At 35.9% G+C, this 16,683-nt stretch overlaps 2 protein-coding genes across 2 annotated transcripts in view; one reads left to right on the top strand and one right to left on the bottom strand.

The window, feature by feature from the left end:
- The window catches only part of LOC140144280 (acyl-coenzyme A thioesterase 1-like), an 18,278-nt gene extending 12,452 nt beyond the window's left edge, over positions 1 to 5,826 (top strand). The window contains 4 exon segments of the mRNA XM_072166098.1: positions 603 to 691; positions 1,072 to 1,180; positions 4,649 to 4,850; positions 5,633 to 5,826. Of these exon segments, the coding sequence (XP_072022199.1) occupies positions 603 to 691; positions 1,072 to 1,180; positions 4,649 to 4,850; positions 5,633 to 5,775 (543 nt within the window). The 3' untranslated portion in view covers positions 5,776 to 5,826.
- LOC140144281 (uncharacterized) overlaps positions 5,793 to 16,683 on the bottom strand; it is a 15,205-nt gene continuing 4,314 nt past the window's right edge. Inside the window, exons 5-6 of the mRNA XM_072166099.1 lie at positions 16,297 to 16,411; positions 5,793 to 10,058 (exon numbers count right to left, since the gene is read on the bottom strand). Coding sequence (XP_072022200.1) covers positions 9,553 to 10,058; positions 16,297 to 16,411 — 621 coding nt within the window. The 3' untranslated portion in view covers positions 5,793 to 9,552. The remainder of the gene's footprint in view (positions 10,059 to 16,296; positions 16,412 to 16,683) is intronic.

Raw genomic sequence — 16,683 nt, forward strand, 5'->3', positions numbered from 1 at the left:
ATCCCAATCCACTCGCTATCGCTCGTGGATTCGGAACTACGAATAAATACTTTCTCGTGTATTCTCCTTAACTTATCCACCTGTAAATGATGATTAATCAACATTCCAACATGTACCTGCCCCACATTATCATATAACTTTTTGCATCAAAAGACATACAATTTTCATTCCACAAGAAGTTGAAATGATATTACCATTATCGACATTGAGGCATGATTTGCCATAGCTTCATAGGGGTGGTAGGGTGGTGGGGTTATGGGAGTTTTAAGCATATGCCTCCCCATTGATTTGAAAATTAAACAAATTTAGGAAAATTGCTGGAAAATGGCTATGCCCCACATAGGATGACTCATGCTATGCCACTGAGGCATGATATTTTGTCACAAATCTCCCACAATTCCCAACATATATTGGGCCAGCAGGGCCTCAATTTCATCTTGGTTTGCGAGAATCAAAATCCATCACAGTCGCTATACTTACTGTATGAAACGATGAGAGAAGTTGATTCTTGATACTGAATCTTACGAGAATCGATTCTGTGATTCTCGTCAAAATTGAGGCCCTAGTCAGGTAATATTTGCCTCTTTTTTTTTTCTCTCCAGATCAGTGCATGCGTAAGTATCTCAGGGAGTTGTGTACGCACATATGCACCAATAACCTATTCAAAGGGAGACTTCAGATCAGCTTTATGGTAAGTGAGGGTGGTCTAATGCCCTGGAGTCAATTGTGGGTTTAGGAACAACCTATGCAGATTATTTTCCTTGTGGAGAAACAAAACAATGTTATGAAATATGTTCCACAGCTAGGGCATTAGACATTGCTGTAAATTGATTGGCCCGTTGTCTTTAAGGGTCTTTTAGAGCTGAAATTATCAAAATCAAGGGTCTATTAGTGCTCTGTTTTGGTCAAATTCATAGGTCTTTTGGAGCTGTGTGGTCCATAAACAGGGGTATGTGCAGGGAGCATACCTGTATGGTCATTTGCGATAAAGTGCCCCAGGCTTTATGACAAAAGCAAACTTGCCCATATAATTATGTACCCATTTGTGATACTTCCTTACTACTCCTGCAGGTTTGATGTAGATAGAATGAGGAAAGTACAGCTTGGTGACCGTGAAGTTATGAACACCTTTGACCTCCTGGATCCCCTTGAAATGGCACCTGCAGAAGCATTTATAGAGGTAGGTTAAAAGGGATGTCAATTGTACTTTTCCAGTTTTAGCTATTTCACTAAAAATGCACTCTACTTCTTACCCTAACACTCTCCAGAGGTTTTGATCGGTGGGGTGGGTATGTTCTGCCCCTCCATGCCGCTGAATGGGAGGCACCCAGTGTGTGGTAATTTGTGGTATTTACTGGTGTTAGGGGTAATATTCATACATTGTACTTTGATATCTTATACATGTAGGTAATGAGCCAAGGAAACCAATAATTGCACTTTATATTTGCATATAGGTCTTGCGGTTCTTGTGTTACGGCCCATAATATATCAAAAAAAATGCTATAAACATATTTTGCCTCCCAAGAAGAATCATGTACGGGTGGAAAGACACACTCACCCCCCAAAAAAACACCAACAACAATAACAACATCCTTTTAAGGTATAGTTAAACCATATACAGGGGGAGTATGGGTTTCAAAACATTTAACTCTAGCCAATTTTATTTGAAAAACACACACCCTCTATGGAAGACTTTCTTAAATTAGAAATTAAAATGAAAATTATGAGGAAACGACATCAACGAGAAAGGTCATCAGGTCTTATATCTAACACTGCATGCTCCCAGTGTATACATTGTAGAACATCTATTAAAATTAGAAACGTCGTACAATTACCCTGCGCTGTGTATATAGGTGACACTTCCGGTGTCACATCCGGTTAGGAGCTGTTGAAAACAAAGCACAGCGTGGCGCCAAGCCCAAACAACATAACAACATCTGCATTTACATTTTGTTTGTTGTCAATGGCATATAACCCGGATGTTAAAAACTTACCCGGATGACCGTGGTGACCTATACTGAATTATTCTGAAATGTTATTAAAACAGTAAATAGGTGTTATGCATTGATGGATTCAGAGCCCTTTATTTAAAAACCAATGTAATGGGGGATGGCTCGTTGGGGTTGTCCACTTGGAGGAAAGAACATTTTGTTAAAAATGTATGTCAAAATCACAAGTTTATGTGTAGCGGTCAGAGATGCCAATGGGTTGTGAAAAAAAATCTGAAAGTTGCGTAACGTAGGGGGTTTAAGCGACAGTCTCGCCCCCACGGGCGGGGTCCAGGGGCAAAGGTGGGGTCCAGGGGCAAAGCCCCGGTGGGGGTCGAGGCGAAGCCCCGCGAAGCCAGAGGGTTTGTACACATTTTACACTGCAGGAGACACCATTTCTGAGGGTAAAATTACATTCAAATGGATTAAAAAATAAGGTTATTTTGAGAAAACAAGCCCAGATAACAAGCCTTGAAGACTATCTATTATACATGTAATATTCTTCAAGGCTTGTTTTCTCAAAATTATACCATAAAATATGCAAATTAGGTACCTAGGCCCAGGCAATTTTAGCAGAATTAGCACCCCAAAAGGCCATTTCTAACATAAAAAACTGTTTTAGACTTTTTTGAAAAAATGCTTCATCCCAAAAAAGTGGTTTTAAATGTTCAATTTCCTATACTTTTGTACATGAGAGACATTCTCCAAAGTATTTTTTTGGCCTAATATAATAACATGGCCTACATGGCTGAAATGGATATATATAATGCGCAATATAAAAACGATGATTCATCAAATTGTTGACCCCCCTATTTTTTTTGTTAAATTTTCAAAAAAAATATTTTTGGCCAAAAAAGCAAGTTATATGCCCTAAATTACTTGTTATTTAATGTTGGAAACCATAGAAATACTGCTACTTAAAAAAAAATTGCCAATTTATGTTTACAAAGTTGGATAAAGTTGTACATTTTAATTACTTTTACTTCTACTGAACAGCTAGCAATGTATACTAATTCAATGTGTTCCTGAAGCGAAGCCCCTCGAAGCCAGAGGGTTTGTACACATTTTACACTACAGGAGACACCATTTTTGAGGGTAAAATTACATTCAAATGGATTAAAAAATAAGGTTATTTTGAGAAAACAAGCCCAGATAACAAGCCTTGAAGACTATCTATTATACATGTAATATTCTGCAAATTAGGTACTAGGCCCAGGCAATTTTAGCAGAATTAGCAGAAAATATTAAAAATATTTTTGGCCAAAAAAGCAAGTTATATGCCCTAAATTACTTGTTATTTAATGTTGAAACCATAGAAATACTGCTACTTAAAAATATTGCCAATTTATGTTTAAAGTTGGATAAGTTGTACATATTAATTACTTTTACTTCTACTGAACAGCTAGCAATGTATACTAATTCAATGTGTTCCTGACTGTTCAATAGAAGCAAAAGTAATCAAAATGTACAACTTTATCCAACTTTGTAAAATAAAACTGGGAATTTCTTTTTTAAGTAGCAGTATTTCTATGGTTTCCAACCTTGAATAACAAGTAATTTAGGGCCTATAACTTGCTTTTTGGCCAAAGATATTTTTTGAAAATTAAATTTTTTTTTTTTTTTTTTAGAAAATCTGATTTTTGGGGAAAAATACAAGAAAATCGGAATTCCGATTAAAATCAGAGGATTGCATCGCTGAGCGGTGCATGTCATCCCCCCCCCCACCGTGAGCTGAGATGAATAACTAATAATTAGTTATATTTGTCTCAGACCCTGAGGGGGTTCAAGCTGAGAGTCAAGAAAATTTTGCCCAATTTCATGTTAGAATTGCCCATTTGCCCATCAATTTACTCCACCTGAACCAATTGTATGTGTTAAAATTCAAGAAATTGTTGCAGTTTTCTTTAAATAATGTTAATAAACTCAATTATATCTGCCTCTTTCTTTAACGGGAGAGCGTGGCGCAATGGTTAGGGCACTTGCCTTTAGTGCATGAGGTCCCGGGTTCGATTTCCGGCGGTGGCGATTTGCTGGGATATTGACTTGGAAAAAAAAAATCTGAAATTAATTAGCAACATCTGTAGATTAAATTCAGACTTCCGCTCTCCCCATGGTTCATTTAGAATTGGGTAAATGAATCATGAAAGTACTCCGCCCTTCGGAGGGGACGCGTTAAGCCGTCGGTCCTGTGTGCAGAGAGGCATACCTGTACATGTATCTCGCATCCAGTTTCGAAAAGATTAGGGGGTTAACCCCTGACTGTTCCCAACCTGTCCCGGCGCTCAAATGGACCCCAATGGAAATAAGCTTCAATAGAGGCTTTCTTGGGTTATCCAGGGTTGTCACAACCCGAACAAATCAAATCAAATCAAAATATATCTTTTCTTTCTTTCCTTTCCTTCTTTGTTTTCTTCTTTCTTTCTTTCTTTTCTTTCTTTCTGGGTGTCTGTCTGGGTGTCTTTCTTTCTTTTCTTTTCTTTCTTTTCTTTTCTTTTCTTTCTTTCTTTCTTTCTTTTCTTCTTTCTTTTCTTCTTTCTTTTCTTTTCCTTTCTTTCTTTCTTTCTTTCCGAGGCTTTCTTTCTTTCCGAGGCTTTCTTTCTTCTTTCTTTCGCCTCCAACACATGGATTACCTTAGATTTCTTTTTTTTCAATCAATTCAGCTGGAGAAAGCACAACACCTCCTATTCATTGTTGGTTTGGATGATAAGAATTGGCCGGCACCACAATATATTGATGCAGCTGAAAGACGACTCACAGCTTTAGGCTGCAAAAATTTTGAAATTGTTCGGTATGCTGATACGGGACATTTGATTGAACCACCCTATGCACCAATTACATTAGTATCATACCATGGCGTAGCAGGTAAGTAGTCCATAATTGCAAGGGGTGAACTTGTCTGGGGTTAAGAAGGGAGGGGTCAAATGAGTCTTGTCACCACAGACTATTACAGGCTCTCCATAAACAGTCAAAGTCTCCTTGCTTTGTATGCTGTGAAGACTTGCATACTCATAAGGGCCGATCGTGCACATCAAACGATCATGCGCCAGCGTTGTGTGCCCTCGCATGTATGCAATAGTTCATTCATGTTTTTCTTCACATTTGCACAATAGACCATAAAATTTATGCAGTATGTGCAGCAATAGCAGTTTCATCTGTCGCACTTCATGGAACAATCTGCATTCATGATTGGGTGATGCTGGGACTGTTTGTGGTTATTCTTTATATTGTGTATTCTGTATATAGTAGTCTGTGCCTGGCACATAGAGATGGGTATACCTGGGGGGTATAACCATAACCATATGATAGAGCCACCTTTAGCACCAATTACATCAGTATCATACCATGGTGTAGGTATGTTGGTAATTGATTTTATAACTGAATTCAGGCTAAAACCTGACAAGTTGCATCTCTGTATGATAGAGCCAAGGGGCAAACCTGTTTGTGGCATAGAAGGGAGGGGTCAAATAAGTTATGCATGACACTAGTCATATGATAAATGGGGAGAAACAACACAATCACTCTTCCCAATATGAACTTTACCACCCCAATATCACCTATTAAAAAACTGGTGGAACTTTAACTTTGTGTTTAATTTTTTTTTTTCAAGCTTTTGACCTTTAACCTTATGTTTGATTTCTTCACAGGGGGAGTAATCGAATGGGGAGGATCAACAAGAGAACACAACAGAGCACAGGAAGACCACTGGCCAAGAATATTACAATTCTTTAACACATATGTAGGGACACAGCCTAGTAATTCAGGACTCTCTGTCACAAGTAAACTGTGACACTGAAAGCACTAGCATTTTTTTGTTTATTTTTATTTTATTTTTATTCCCATCCAACTACATAAACATTGCACTGTCATCATACACAAAAGATTTGATATGATCTGGTCCATGGTGGCTGAAGGAGGCATATTTGAAAATTATGTTACTATAATTATAACCTTACACAAACATTAGGATATCATATACTGAAAACACCTAAAGGTCTAGCATACTTGGTTGTAAAGTTATGAAGTTTCGTGATGTCTATTTTGATTATATATTTTATTGTTTATTTACTCTATATTATCGGCTTTATCTAAATATCAAATTTGCCGCCTCTGGCTTCAATGGACCAGATCATGTCAAATATAGATAAAAAACCAAAAACGCCCATACTTAAAAAAAAAAGGTAACTTTTCTTTTTGGTTTTGGAAAAGCATTCATGGTTGGTTTGTTGTGTTCCAGTCCAACACACATTAAAACTTTGCATTTTAAAAACACAATTTAAAAAAACAACAACCATGAATGATCTTAGCATTTAGCTCTAGGTCCAGGGACACTCCAAAACTGATTTTTAAAAATTCAAAATTTTGAATAAATATACGGATGACCAATATGCAACATAAAATTCACTTGTAGATAATTACAAAAGTCATTAGAAATTAAATTTCGGTAATTTTGCATTTGAATGAAGCAGCTTAGCAACACATATCGACACTGATGGGTACCAATCATTTTGACGAGTTCCATCCTGATGGCCCTAATAGCAGGCTAGCCATCAGTTCCACCTGCCAGGCAGAGTGAGATTCTACCAAAATCAGTGTGCACCTTATTTTGGCCTGTAAATTGTAAATTTTCATGAGCTTGCAAATGCGCATACTATTTTCCCTGGTACCAATCAGTTTCAGCAGATCAGAGGGAAGACCTCTACAGTCCCCCTCAAAAATATGCCTAGTATAATATGTTATATACCACTGAGAATATAGACCAAAATTATGCGCACTTCCCATAACAAATGATCCCTGATACACAACCTGGCTGTAGGTCAAAGGTCACCAATAAGTTGACTAGAAAATTGTAAAATGAAAACGTCTATGCTTTTATATTTTCTTGTTGTACCAATAACACTGATTTTATTATCAATATTGAATTGAAACAGACACAAATATCTACCTCGGATTGGCCAATTTAGTATTACAGGCTGTACAATAATTTGTGAGCCCTGGGGGATGGGGTTGGCATGTCAAAATGGAGATAGGCAAGCTATTTTGGCACAAATTTATGGGGCACCAAAAATGCAGCTTGGGAAAATAGTACAGGAATGTTGAAATTTCCTGCTCGCTACACTAGCAATATATTCTAGACCATGTAAGGTTTCCAAATTGGGATGTGCGTGGGGGTAAACATTTTTGGCAAGCAGAGAGGAGAGCAAGCAATTTTGGGCAGGTTGGGGGGAGGGGGAAAACACATGTTGGCACACTGTTTGGACATTTCACCAGGGGATCATAATTATTGCACATCCCATATCATGTTGAAGATAAGTTACAAATTTAATATATAAATGTGGTCAGTTAACCCTAATATTACTACCTTTTTACAGTGCTTCTGATTGGTTGAAAGTTATGTTATAATAATCTGAGTAACTAATCAAAATAGAATTTATAGATCTCATAGCCATTTTAAGCTTAATGAAGTCTTCATTGTGTTTATCAGTAGTTGAGATAATTATATTTTTACATAAATGCTGTATAATAAACCTGATTAAGAATTATATGAATAAATTTTGTACAGTAAAATTTTGGTCATATTGAAAGCATTTTATTTCTGAAAGTTTCCCTGTGTGGGTAGAATTGCAAGACCTAATGGTGGTCCCTCATTGAAGCAAGGAAATGACTGGTTCAAATCCCTTCATTTCTATTGTTTATCAAAATGAATATAAAGGAGTGGATCAAAAAATTAGGTTATTCCAGTTGAAATTCATACATCCCTTTTGAAGACTTGACCTTACTATTCTACATGGCGTTGTTGGACAGGAAAAACCTTGCATATAAATTCGAAGGTCAAATGCAAAACCTCATAATGTAAAAAGTGGGCCCCGAGTACTAAAACCTTATTGGTCACCTCAATTTCAAGCAGAAATCACAGTGAACGAAACTGTAGTCTAGTTCAAAAAGATTTCACCTCTGCATAACTAAAACTACAAAAAGACTGCTATTTGTGCGTAATAAAGTGAACTGTTTTTAACCATTTGTTAATTTTTTGTGTCTATCGTAAATTTCAACATGAATTTTCTTCACTATGAGGTTGTGTCATTCGCCCTTTTTTGCTACATATGAGGTTTTGATTTTAGAGGTCAGGCGCACACATGAGGTTTTTCCTGCCCAGCAACAATAGGGAGTGCGAATTTCAAATGGGTTACCTTAATGGGTGACGCCATTTGAAATCTACACCCCCTGTGTGAGAGATTAATGTCATGTCTTTCATAGGGTGTATGAATATCAACTAGAATATAGCCCATTCGCTTGCTGACTTTGCCGCTAATTTATGGTGTCTGGCTACTGGTGGAACATGAGGAGATGCTCGTATTTCAAAGTGGATATGATGACCGAAAGGTTGGATTTGGTCATGTATGGACTCCTGAAATGCAAGTGTAACAAGTAGTTCCCGTGCAAATTATTCATTCCATACCAGCAAAGAGCAAATACATTTCTTGTGTTAGCATGAAAGTTCATCTGTATTGGTAATTCATACAGAAAGATTTTAACTCTTGATCTCAAAACAAATATATACTAGTATATCGGAGAGACTGAACGTTCTCTAAAAACCAGATTCCAAGCACTACTTCATCCGAGGTTTCCAAAATAACCACATCCATATTGAGTCACCGGGCCATCACATTGACTTGGACTAAGTTTGAATTTTGGATAGGGAGCCCTGCTGGTTCGAGAGAGGAGTTAAGGAACCCATACACATCAGAGCCAACCAACCATCTCTGAACAAGGACGGAGGGCGCTACAAGTTACCAAAGGTCTGTGACCCAATTATTACATCACACTTCAAGTGTGCTCAATCAGGTCATTCCGCTGAAGAAGGCTGCAGTAGCAACAGGTGAAAATTACGGAGGTAAATATATTTGTATTGAGATCAAGATTTAAAATCTTTCTATATATTTGTGGGTTTTTTTCCAAAGCATTTCTAATTATAATCTGCCCATTATAGGTGCATGTTAATAATCTTATCAATAGTAAATAGTAATTGATCAACGACCCATCTACCCTTACTGACTTATATAGAACTGTATCTGATATGTGACCAGCTCCAACAAAACCTGGAACAAGTCGCCAGACATGTTTTTGAGTTACAGGCCTTTAAAGATGACATTCCCTTTAATAACAAAAATGAAATTTTATTATTCCTAATTTCATGGTATTTGACTGTGGGACTAAGTGGACTTCAAATCCTTGAAAGTACTTATTAAAAAAGAGGTTTATTTGAGCAATAAATAACAGTTGAACTATGATAATCCCTATTCACTCCTGTGTAAGGCAGGAAACTAATTGGCTCATTACTCAGAATAGCAATTTGGCAAAAATATCAAGGTATCATTTACAAAATTACTCATATCTTGAAAGCATTAATGCTATTTGTATAATTTTGTTATCATTTTAAAACTTATTGTCCAGTACTTACATTTTTATTCAAATCATGAAATGTCAAAAACGTGAGTTTGTTCCTGGTTTTGTCAGAGCAAGTTACATATGTACGACACTTGAAATACTTGACATTATTTTGTCGCTAATTTTTAATCATGTCTTCAGCCTTACTATAATCCCAACCTGTTGCTCTTAGAGGTCCTTTCACAATCTCAACATATCTTTGAAGAAACTGCATTCCTAGTGCTTGAGAATCAAAAGTATCGCTCTCAATGTCTGATGTTTGAGTTGAACAACTGGCTGTACTGTGAGTTTTGTTTCTTGTTTCTGATTGGTCTATGTGACATGCACTATCCTTGTGTGAGCCAATTACATCTGTGCTTGTTTCCGATTGGTTGGAAGTTTTTACTGTGGATACATCCGATGGGCTAATAGTCTGAGCTTTACCTGCGTCTGATTGGTTGGAAGTTGTACCTGTAGATGAATTTGATTGGCTGCTTGGTTGGGTGATATTAAAGCTTGCATCTGATTGGTTAGAAGTTGTTTTGGATGACTTTGATTGGTTGGTTGATGGAATTAGTTGTCTGTGCCAGTAACACATCTCACCTGCATACATCAGTGCAAGTACATGTGTATCTGAGAAAATACCTGCATAAAATAAACAGAATTATGAGTGAAATAAAAATGTTATTGCTGAACACATACAACTTTTTTCTGTAAATGTTAAAAATTTCAAATTGTCATATATTTCTTTTTTTTTTTCAAGTACACTTCCATTTTAATGCAACGATTAAGATGCTGAAACTTACATGATGCCATCACGGCACCAGGATTTTTTTCAGCAGGGTGGGTGGGGGTCTGTGTCTGTCTGTCTTCTCTTTATGTTGTCTTGAAGACAATCCCATCAGGGGCGTAGCCAGCTTTCTTGGTCAGGGGGGGCAAAATAAAATTTTCGGGGCACAGACGAAAAAAATTGCAGTTGCATCAGACAATACATACTAGAGACTGTATGTCTTCGAGCTTCTCGAAAAGGGCCTTATTGGGATGATGTGCGCAAAAAAAAAAAAAAAAATGGTATTTTACACTATTTTCGCCCATTATCCGCCTAAAAATGGCTTTATTGTTACAATGTGCGTCAGAAGCTGGAAAAATTTTTGTATTTTACACTATTTTGGCCCTGAATTTTGCTAGAAAAGGGCTCCTTGCCCTTTTTCTTTTCCTTTGCCCTCCTGATTTTCTCTTTCATTTTTTTGTCAGAGGGCACTTTTCTTTCATTTTTTGTCAGGGGGCACTCCCCCCCCCCTGCCCCCCCTGCACATAAGTCTTTAACCTGGACTAGTATATGAAAAAAATATAGTTTTATGGAAGAGTCTTGATGAATCTATTCAAGAGTCTTCAGTAGATAGCATTCACACTACATTAATAAGAGCTATCTTCAGTAGATAACATTCACACTACATTAAGAGCTAGCTACCTTCAGTAGATAACATTCACACTACATTAATAAGAGCTATCTTCAGTGGATAACATTCACACTACATTAAGAGCTATCTTCAGTAGATAACATTCACACTACATTAATAAGAGCTATCTTCAGTAGATAACATTCACACTACATTAAGAGCTATCTTCAGTAGATAACATTCACACTACATTAAGAGCTACCTTCAGTAGATAACATTCACACTACATTAATAAGAGCTATCTTCAGTAGATAACATTCACACTACATTAAGAGCTACCTTCAGTAGATAACATTCACGCTACATTAAGAGCTATCTTCAGTGGATAACATTCACACTACATAAGAGCTATCTTCAGTAGATAGCATTCACTACATTAAGAGCTATCTTCAGTAGATAGCATTCACACTACATAAGAGCTATCTTCAGTGGATAACATTCACACTACATTAAGAGCTATCTTCAGTAGATAGCATTCACACTACATTAATAAGAGCTATCTTCAGTAGATAACATTCACACTACATTAAGAGCTATCTTCAGTAGATAACATTCCTGCTACATTAAGAGCTATCTTCAGTGGATAACATTCACACTACATAAGAGCTATCTTCAGTGGATAACATTCACACTACATAAGAGCTATCTTCAGTAGATAACATTCACACTACATAAGAGCTATCTTCAGTGGATAACATTCACACTACATAAGAGCTATCTTCAGTAGATAACATTCACACTACATAAGAGCTATCTTCAGTAGATAACATTCACACTACATTAAGAGCTATCTTCAGTAGATAACATTCACACTACATTAAAAGCTATCTTCAGTAGATAGCATTCACACTACATTAATAAGAGCTATCTTCAGTAGATAACATTCACACTACATTAAGAGCTATCTTCAGTAGATAACATTCACACTACATAAGAGCTATCTTCAGTAGATAACATTCACACTACATAAGAGCTATCTTCAGTAGATAACATTCACACTACATTAAGAGCTATCTTCAGTAGATAACATTCACACTACATAAGAGCTATCTTCAGTAGATAACATTCACACTACATAAGAGCTATCTTCAGTAGATAACATTCACACTACATTAAGAGCTATCTTCAGTAGATAACATTCACACTACATAAGAGCTATCTTCAGTAGATAACATTCACACTACATAAGAGCTATCTTCAGTAGATAACATTCACACTACATTAAGAGCTATCTTCAGTAGATAGCATTCACTACATTAAGAGCTATCTTCAGTAGATAGCATTCACACTACATTAAGAGCTATCTTCAGTAGATAGCATTCACACTACATAAGAGCTATCTTCAGTAGATAACATTCACACTACATAAGAGCTATCTTCAGTAGATAGCATTCACTACATTAAGAGCTATCTTCAGTAGATAACATTCACACTACATAAGAGCTATCTTCAGTAGATAACATTCACACTACATAAGAGCTATCTTCAGTAGATAACATTCACACTACATAAGAGCTATCTTCAGTAGATAACAGTCACACTACATTAAGAGCTATCTTCAGTAGATAGCATTCACTACATTAAGAGCTATCTTCAGTAGATAACATTCACACTACATTAAGAGCTATCTTCAGTAGATAACATTCACACTACATTAAGAGCTATCTTCAGTAGATAACATTCACACTACATTAATAAGAGCTATCTTCAGTAGATAACATTCACACTACATTAAGAGCTATCTTCAGTAGATAACATTCACACTACATTAAGAGCTATCTTCAGTAGATAACATTCATACTACATTTAGAGCTATCTTCAGTAGATAACATTCACACTACATTAAGAGCTATCTTCAGTAGATAACATTCACACTACATAAGAGCTATCTTCAGTAGATAACATTCACACTACATAAGAGCTATCTTCAGTAGATAACATTCACACTACATAAGAGCTATCTTCAGTAGATAGCATTCACTACATTAAGAGCTATCTTCAGTAGATAGCATTCACACTACATAAGAGCTATCTTCAGTAGATAGCATTCACTACATTAAGAGCTATCTTCAGTAGATAGCATTCACACTACATTAAGAGCTATCTTCAGTAGATAACATTCACACTACATTAAGAGCTATCTTCAGTAGATAACAGTCACACTACATTAAGAGATATCTTCAGTAGATAACATTCACACTACATTAAGAGCTATCTTCAGTAGATAACATTCACACTGCATTAAGAGCTATCTTCAGTAGATAACATTCACACTACATTAAGAGCTATCTTCAGTAGATAACATTCACACTACATAAGAGCTATCTTCAGTAGATAACATTCACGCTACATTAAGAGCTATCTTCAGTAGATAACATTCACACTGCATTAAGAGCTATCTTCAGTAGATAACATTCACACTACATAAGAGCTATCTTCAGTAGATAACATTCACACTACATTAAGAGCTATCTTCAGTAGATAACATTCACACTACATAAGAGCTATCTTCAGTAGATAACATTCACGCTACATTAAGAGCTATCTTCAGTAGATAACATTCACACTGCATTAAGAGCTATCTTCAGTAGATAACATTCACACTACATAAGAGCTATCTTCAGTAGATAACATTCACACTACATAAGAGCTATCTTCAGTAGATAACAGTCACACTACATTAAGAGCTATCTTCAGTAGATAGCATTCACTACATTAAGAGCTATCTTCAGTAGATAACATTCACACTACATTAAGAGCTATCTTCAGTAGATAACATTCACACTACATAAGAGCTATCTTCAGTAGATAACATTCACGCTACATTAAGAGCTATCTTCAGTATATAACATTCACACTGCATTAAGAGCTATCTTCAGTAGATAACATTCACACTACATAAGAGCTATCTTCAGTAGATAACATTCACACTACATAAGAGCTATCTTCAGTAGATAACAGTCACACTACATTAAGAGCTATCTTCAGTAGATAGCATTCACTACATTAAGAGCTATCTTCAGTAGATAACATTCACACTACATTAAGAGCTATCTTCAGTAGATAACATTCACACTACATTAAGAGCTATCTTCAGTAGATAACATTCACACTACATTAATAAGAGCTATCTTCAGTAGATAACATTCACACTACATTAAGAGCTATCTTCAGTAGATAACATTCACACTACATTAAGAGCTATCTTCAGTAGATAACATTCACACTACATAAGAGCTATCTTCAGTAGATAACATTCACGCTACATTAAGAGCTATCTTCAGTAGATAACATTCACACTACATAAGAGCTATCTTCAGTAGATAACATTCACACTACATTAAGAGCTACCTTCAGTAGATAACATTCACACTACATTAATAAGAGCTATCTTCAGTGGATAGCATTCACACTACATTAATAAGAGCTATCTTCAGTAGATAACATTCACACTACATTAAGAGCTATCTTCAGTAGATAACATTCACACTACATAAGAGCTATCTTCAGTAGATAACATTCACGCTACATTAAGAGCTATCTTCAGTAGATAGCATTCACTACATTAAGAGCTATCTTCAGTGGATAGCATTCACACTACATTAATAAGAGCTATCTTCAGTAGATAACATTCACACTACATAAGAGCTATCTTCAGTAGATAGCATTCACTACATTAAGAGCTATCTTCAGTGGATAGCATTCACACTACATTAATAAGAGCTATCTTCAGTAGATAACATTCACGCTACATTAAGAGCTATCTTCAGTAGATAACATTCACACTGCATTAAGAGCTATCTTCAGTAGATAACATTCACACTACATAAGAGCTATCTTCAGTAGATAACATTCACACTGCATTAAGAGCTATCTTCAGTAGATAACATTCACACTACATTAAGAGCTATCTTCAGTAGATAACATTCACACTACATAAGAGCTATCTTCAGTAGATAACATTCATACTACATAAGAGCTATCTTCAGTAGATAACAGTCACACTACATTAAGAGCTATCTTCAGTAGATAGCATTCACTATATTAAGAGCTATCTTCAGTAGATAACATTCACACTACATTAAGAGCTATCTTCAGTAGATAACATTCACACTACATTAAGAGCTATCTTCAGTAGATAACATTCACACTACATAAGAGCTATCTTCAGTAGATAACATTCACACTACATAAGAGCTATCTTCAGTAGATAACAGTCACACTACATTAAGAGCTATCTTCAGTAGATAGCATTCACTACATTAAGAGCTATCTTCAGTAGATAACATTCACACTACATTAAGAGCTATCTTCAGTAGATAACATTCACACTACATTAAGAGCTATCTTCAGTAGATAACATTCACACTACATTAATAAGAGCTATCTTCAGTAGATAACATTCACACTACATTAAGAGCTATCTTCAGTAGATAACATTCACACTACATTAAGAGCTATCTTCAGTAGATAACATTCACACTACATAAGAGCTATCTTCAGTAGATAACATTCACGCTACATTAAGAGCTATCTTCAGTAGATAACATTCACACTACATTAATAAGAGCTATCTTCAGTAGATAACATTCACACTACATTAAGAGCTATCTTCAGTAGATAACATTCACACTACATTAAGAGCTATCTTCAGTAGATAACATTCACACTACATAAGAGCTATCTTCAGTAGATAACATTCACGCTACATTAAGAGCTATCTTCAGTAGATAACATTCACACTACATAAGAGCTATCTTCAGTAGATAACATTCACACTACATTAAGAGCTATCTTCAGTAGATAACATTCACACTACATAAGAGCTATCTTCAGTAGATAACATTCACACTACATTAAGAGCTATCTTCAGTAGATAACATTCACACTACATTAAGAGCTATCTTCAGTAGATAACATTCACACTACATAAGAGCTATCTTCAGTAGATAACATTCACGCTACATTAAGAGCTATCTTCAGTAGATAACATTCACACTACATAAGAGCTATCTTCAGTAGATAACATTCACACTACATTAAGAGCTACCTTCAGTAGATAACATTCACACTACATTAAGAGCTATCTTCAGTAGATAACATTCACACTACATTAAGAGCTATCTTCAGTAGATAGCATTCACACTTCATTTCCCATTGTTTGTCGAATAATTGCTATGTTTAACTTTAAAATAGCAAGAAAACAATGTTTTACTCCATCAATCAAGAAATGATAAGGATAAGGAGCTGTTGAAAGGTGTCTTTTTTTTAAAAACGAATCAAGTACCACACAGAGAATGCGACTTTCAAATGGAGTTAGCTGGGTTACTCGATTTCAAATCTACACACCACGTGTAGGAGATTAAGATTATGTATTCTATAGGGGATGTATGGATTTCAATTGGAATATCCCAATCTATTACCTTGAGCAAGTAGTTTGACAGTCTCCCTGCTATTGGAAACCACATCATCCCCAGATGCCACTGGGTTCCTCACTGCTAACATGGATTGCAATTCAGCCACTCCTTCTTCTAGGCACTACAGGTTCAAGAGATGCGAGTATGAGGTCACTTTGAAAACTTTCAACAACATGAGAATCTATTGATTGCCGCCTCCATTTATATATCACATAAATGCATTAACCCCCTGGACACTACTGGTCATCTAACAGCATTTCTGATTGGTTGATAATGCTCATTTCAATTGCCAATTATGACTAGGCTTTAAACTATTTATGGATGTACTTGCATTTGCAGATGATCTTATTAATGCCCTCCTTGATTGGTTCAAAATTGGACACAATATTTATT

The sequence above is a fragment of the Amphiura filiformis genome, unplaced genomic scaffold (assembly GCF_039555335.1).
Source record: "Amphiura filiformis unplaced genomic scaffold, Afil_fr2py scaffold_47, whole genome shotgun sequence".
In the NCBI taxonomy this organism is placed as follows: Eukaryota; Metazoa; Echinodermata; class Ophiuroidea; order Amphilepidida; family Amphiuridae; genus Amphiura; species Amphiura filiformis.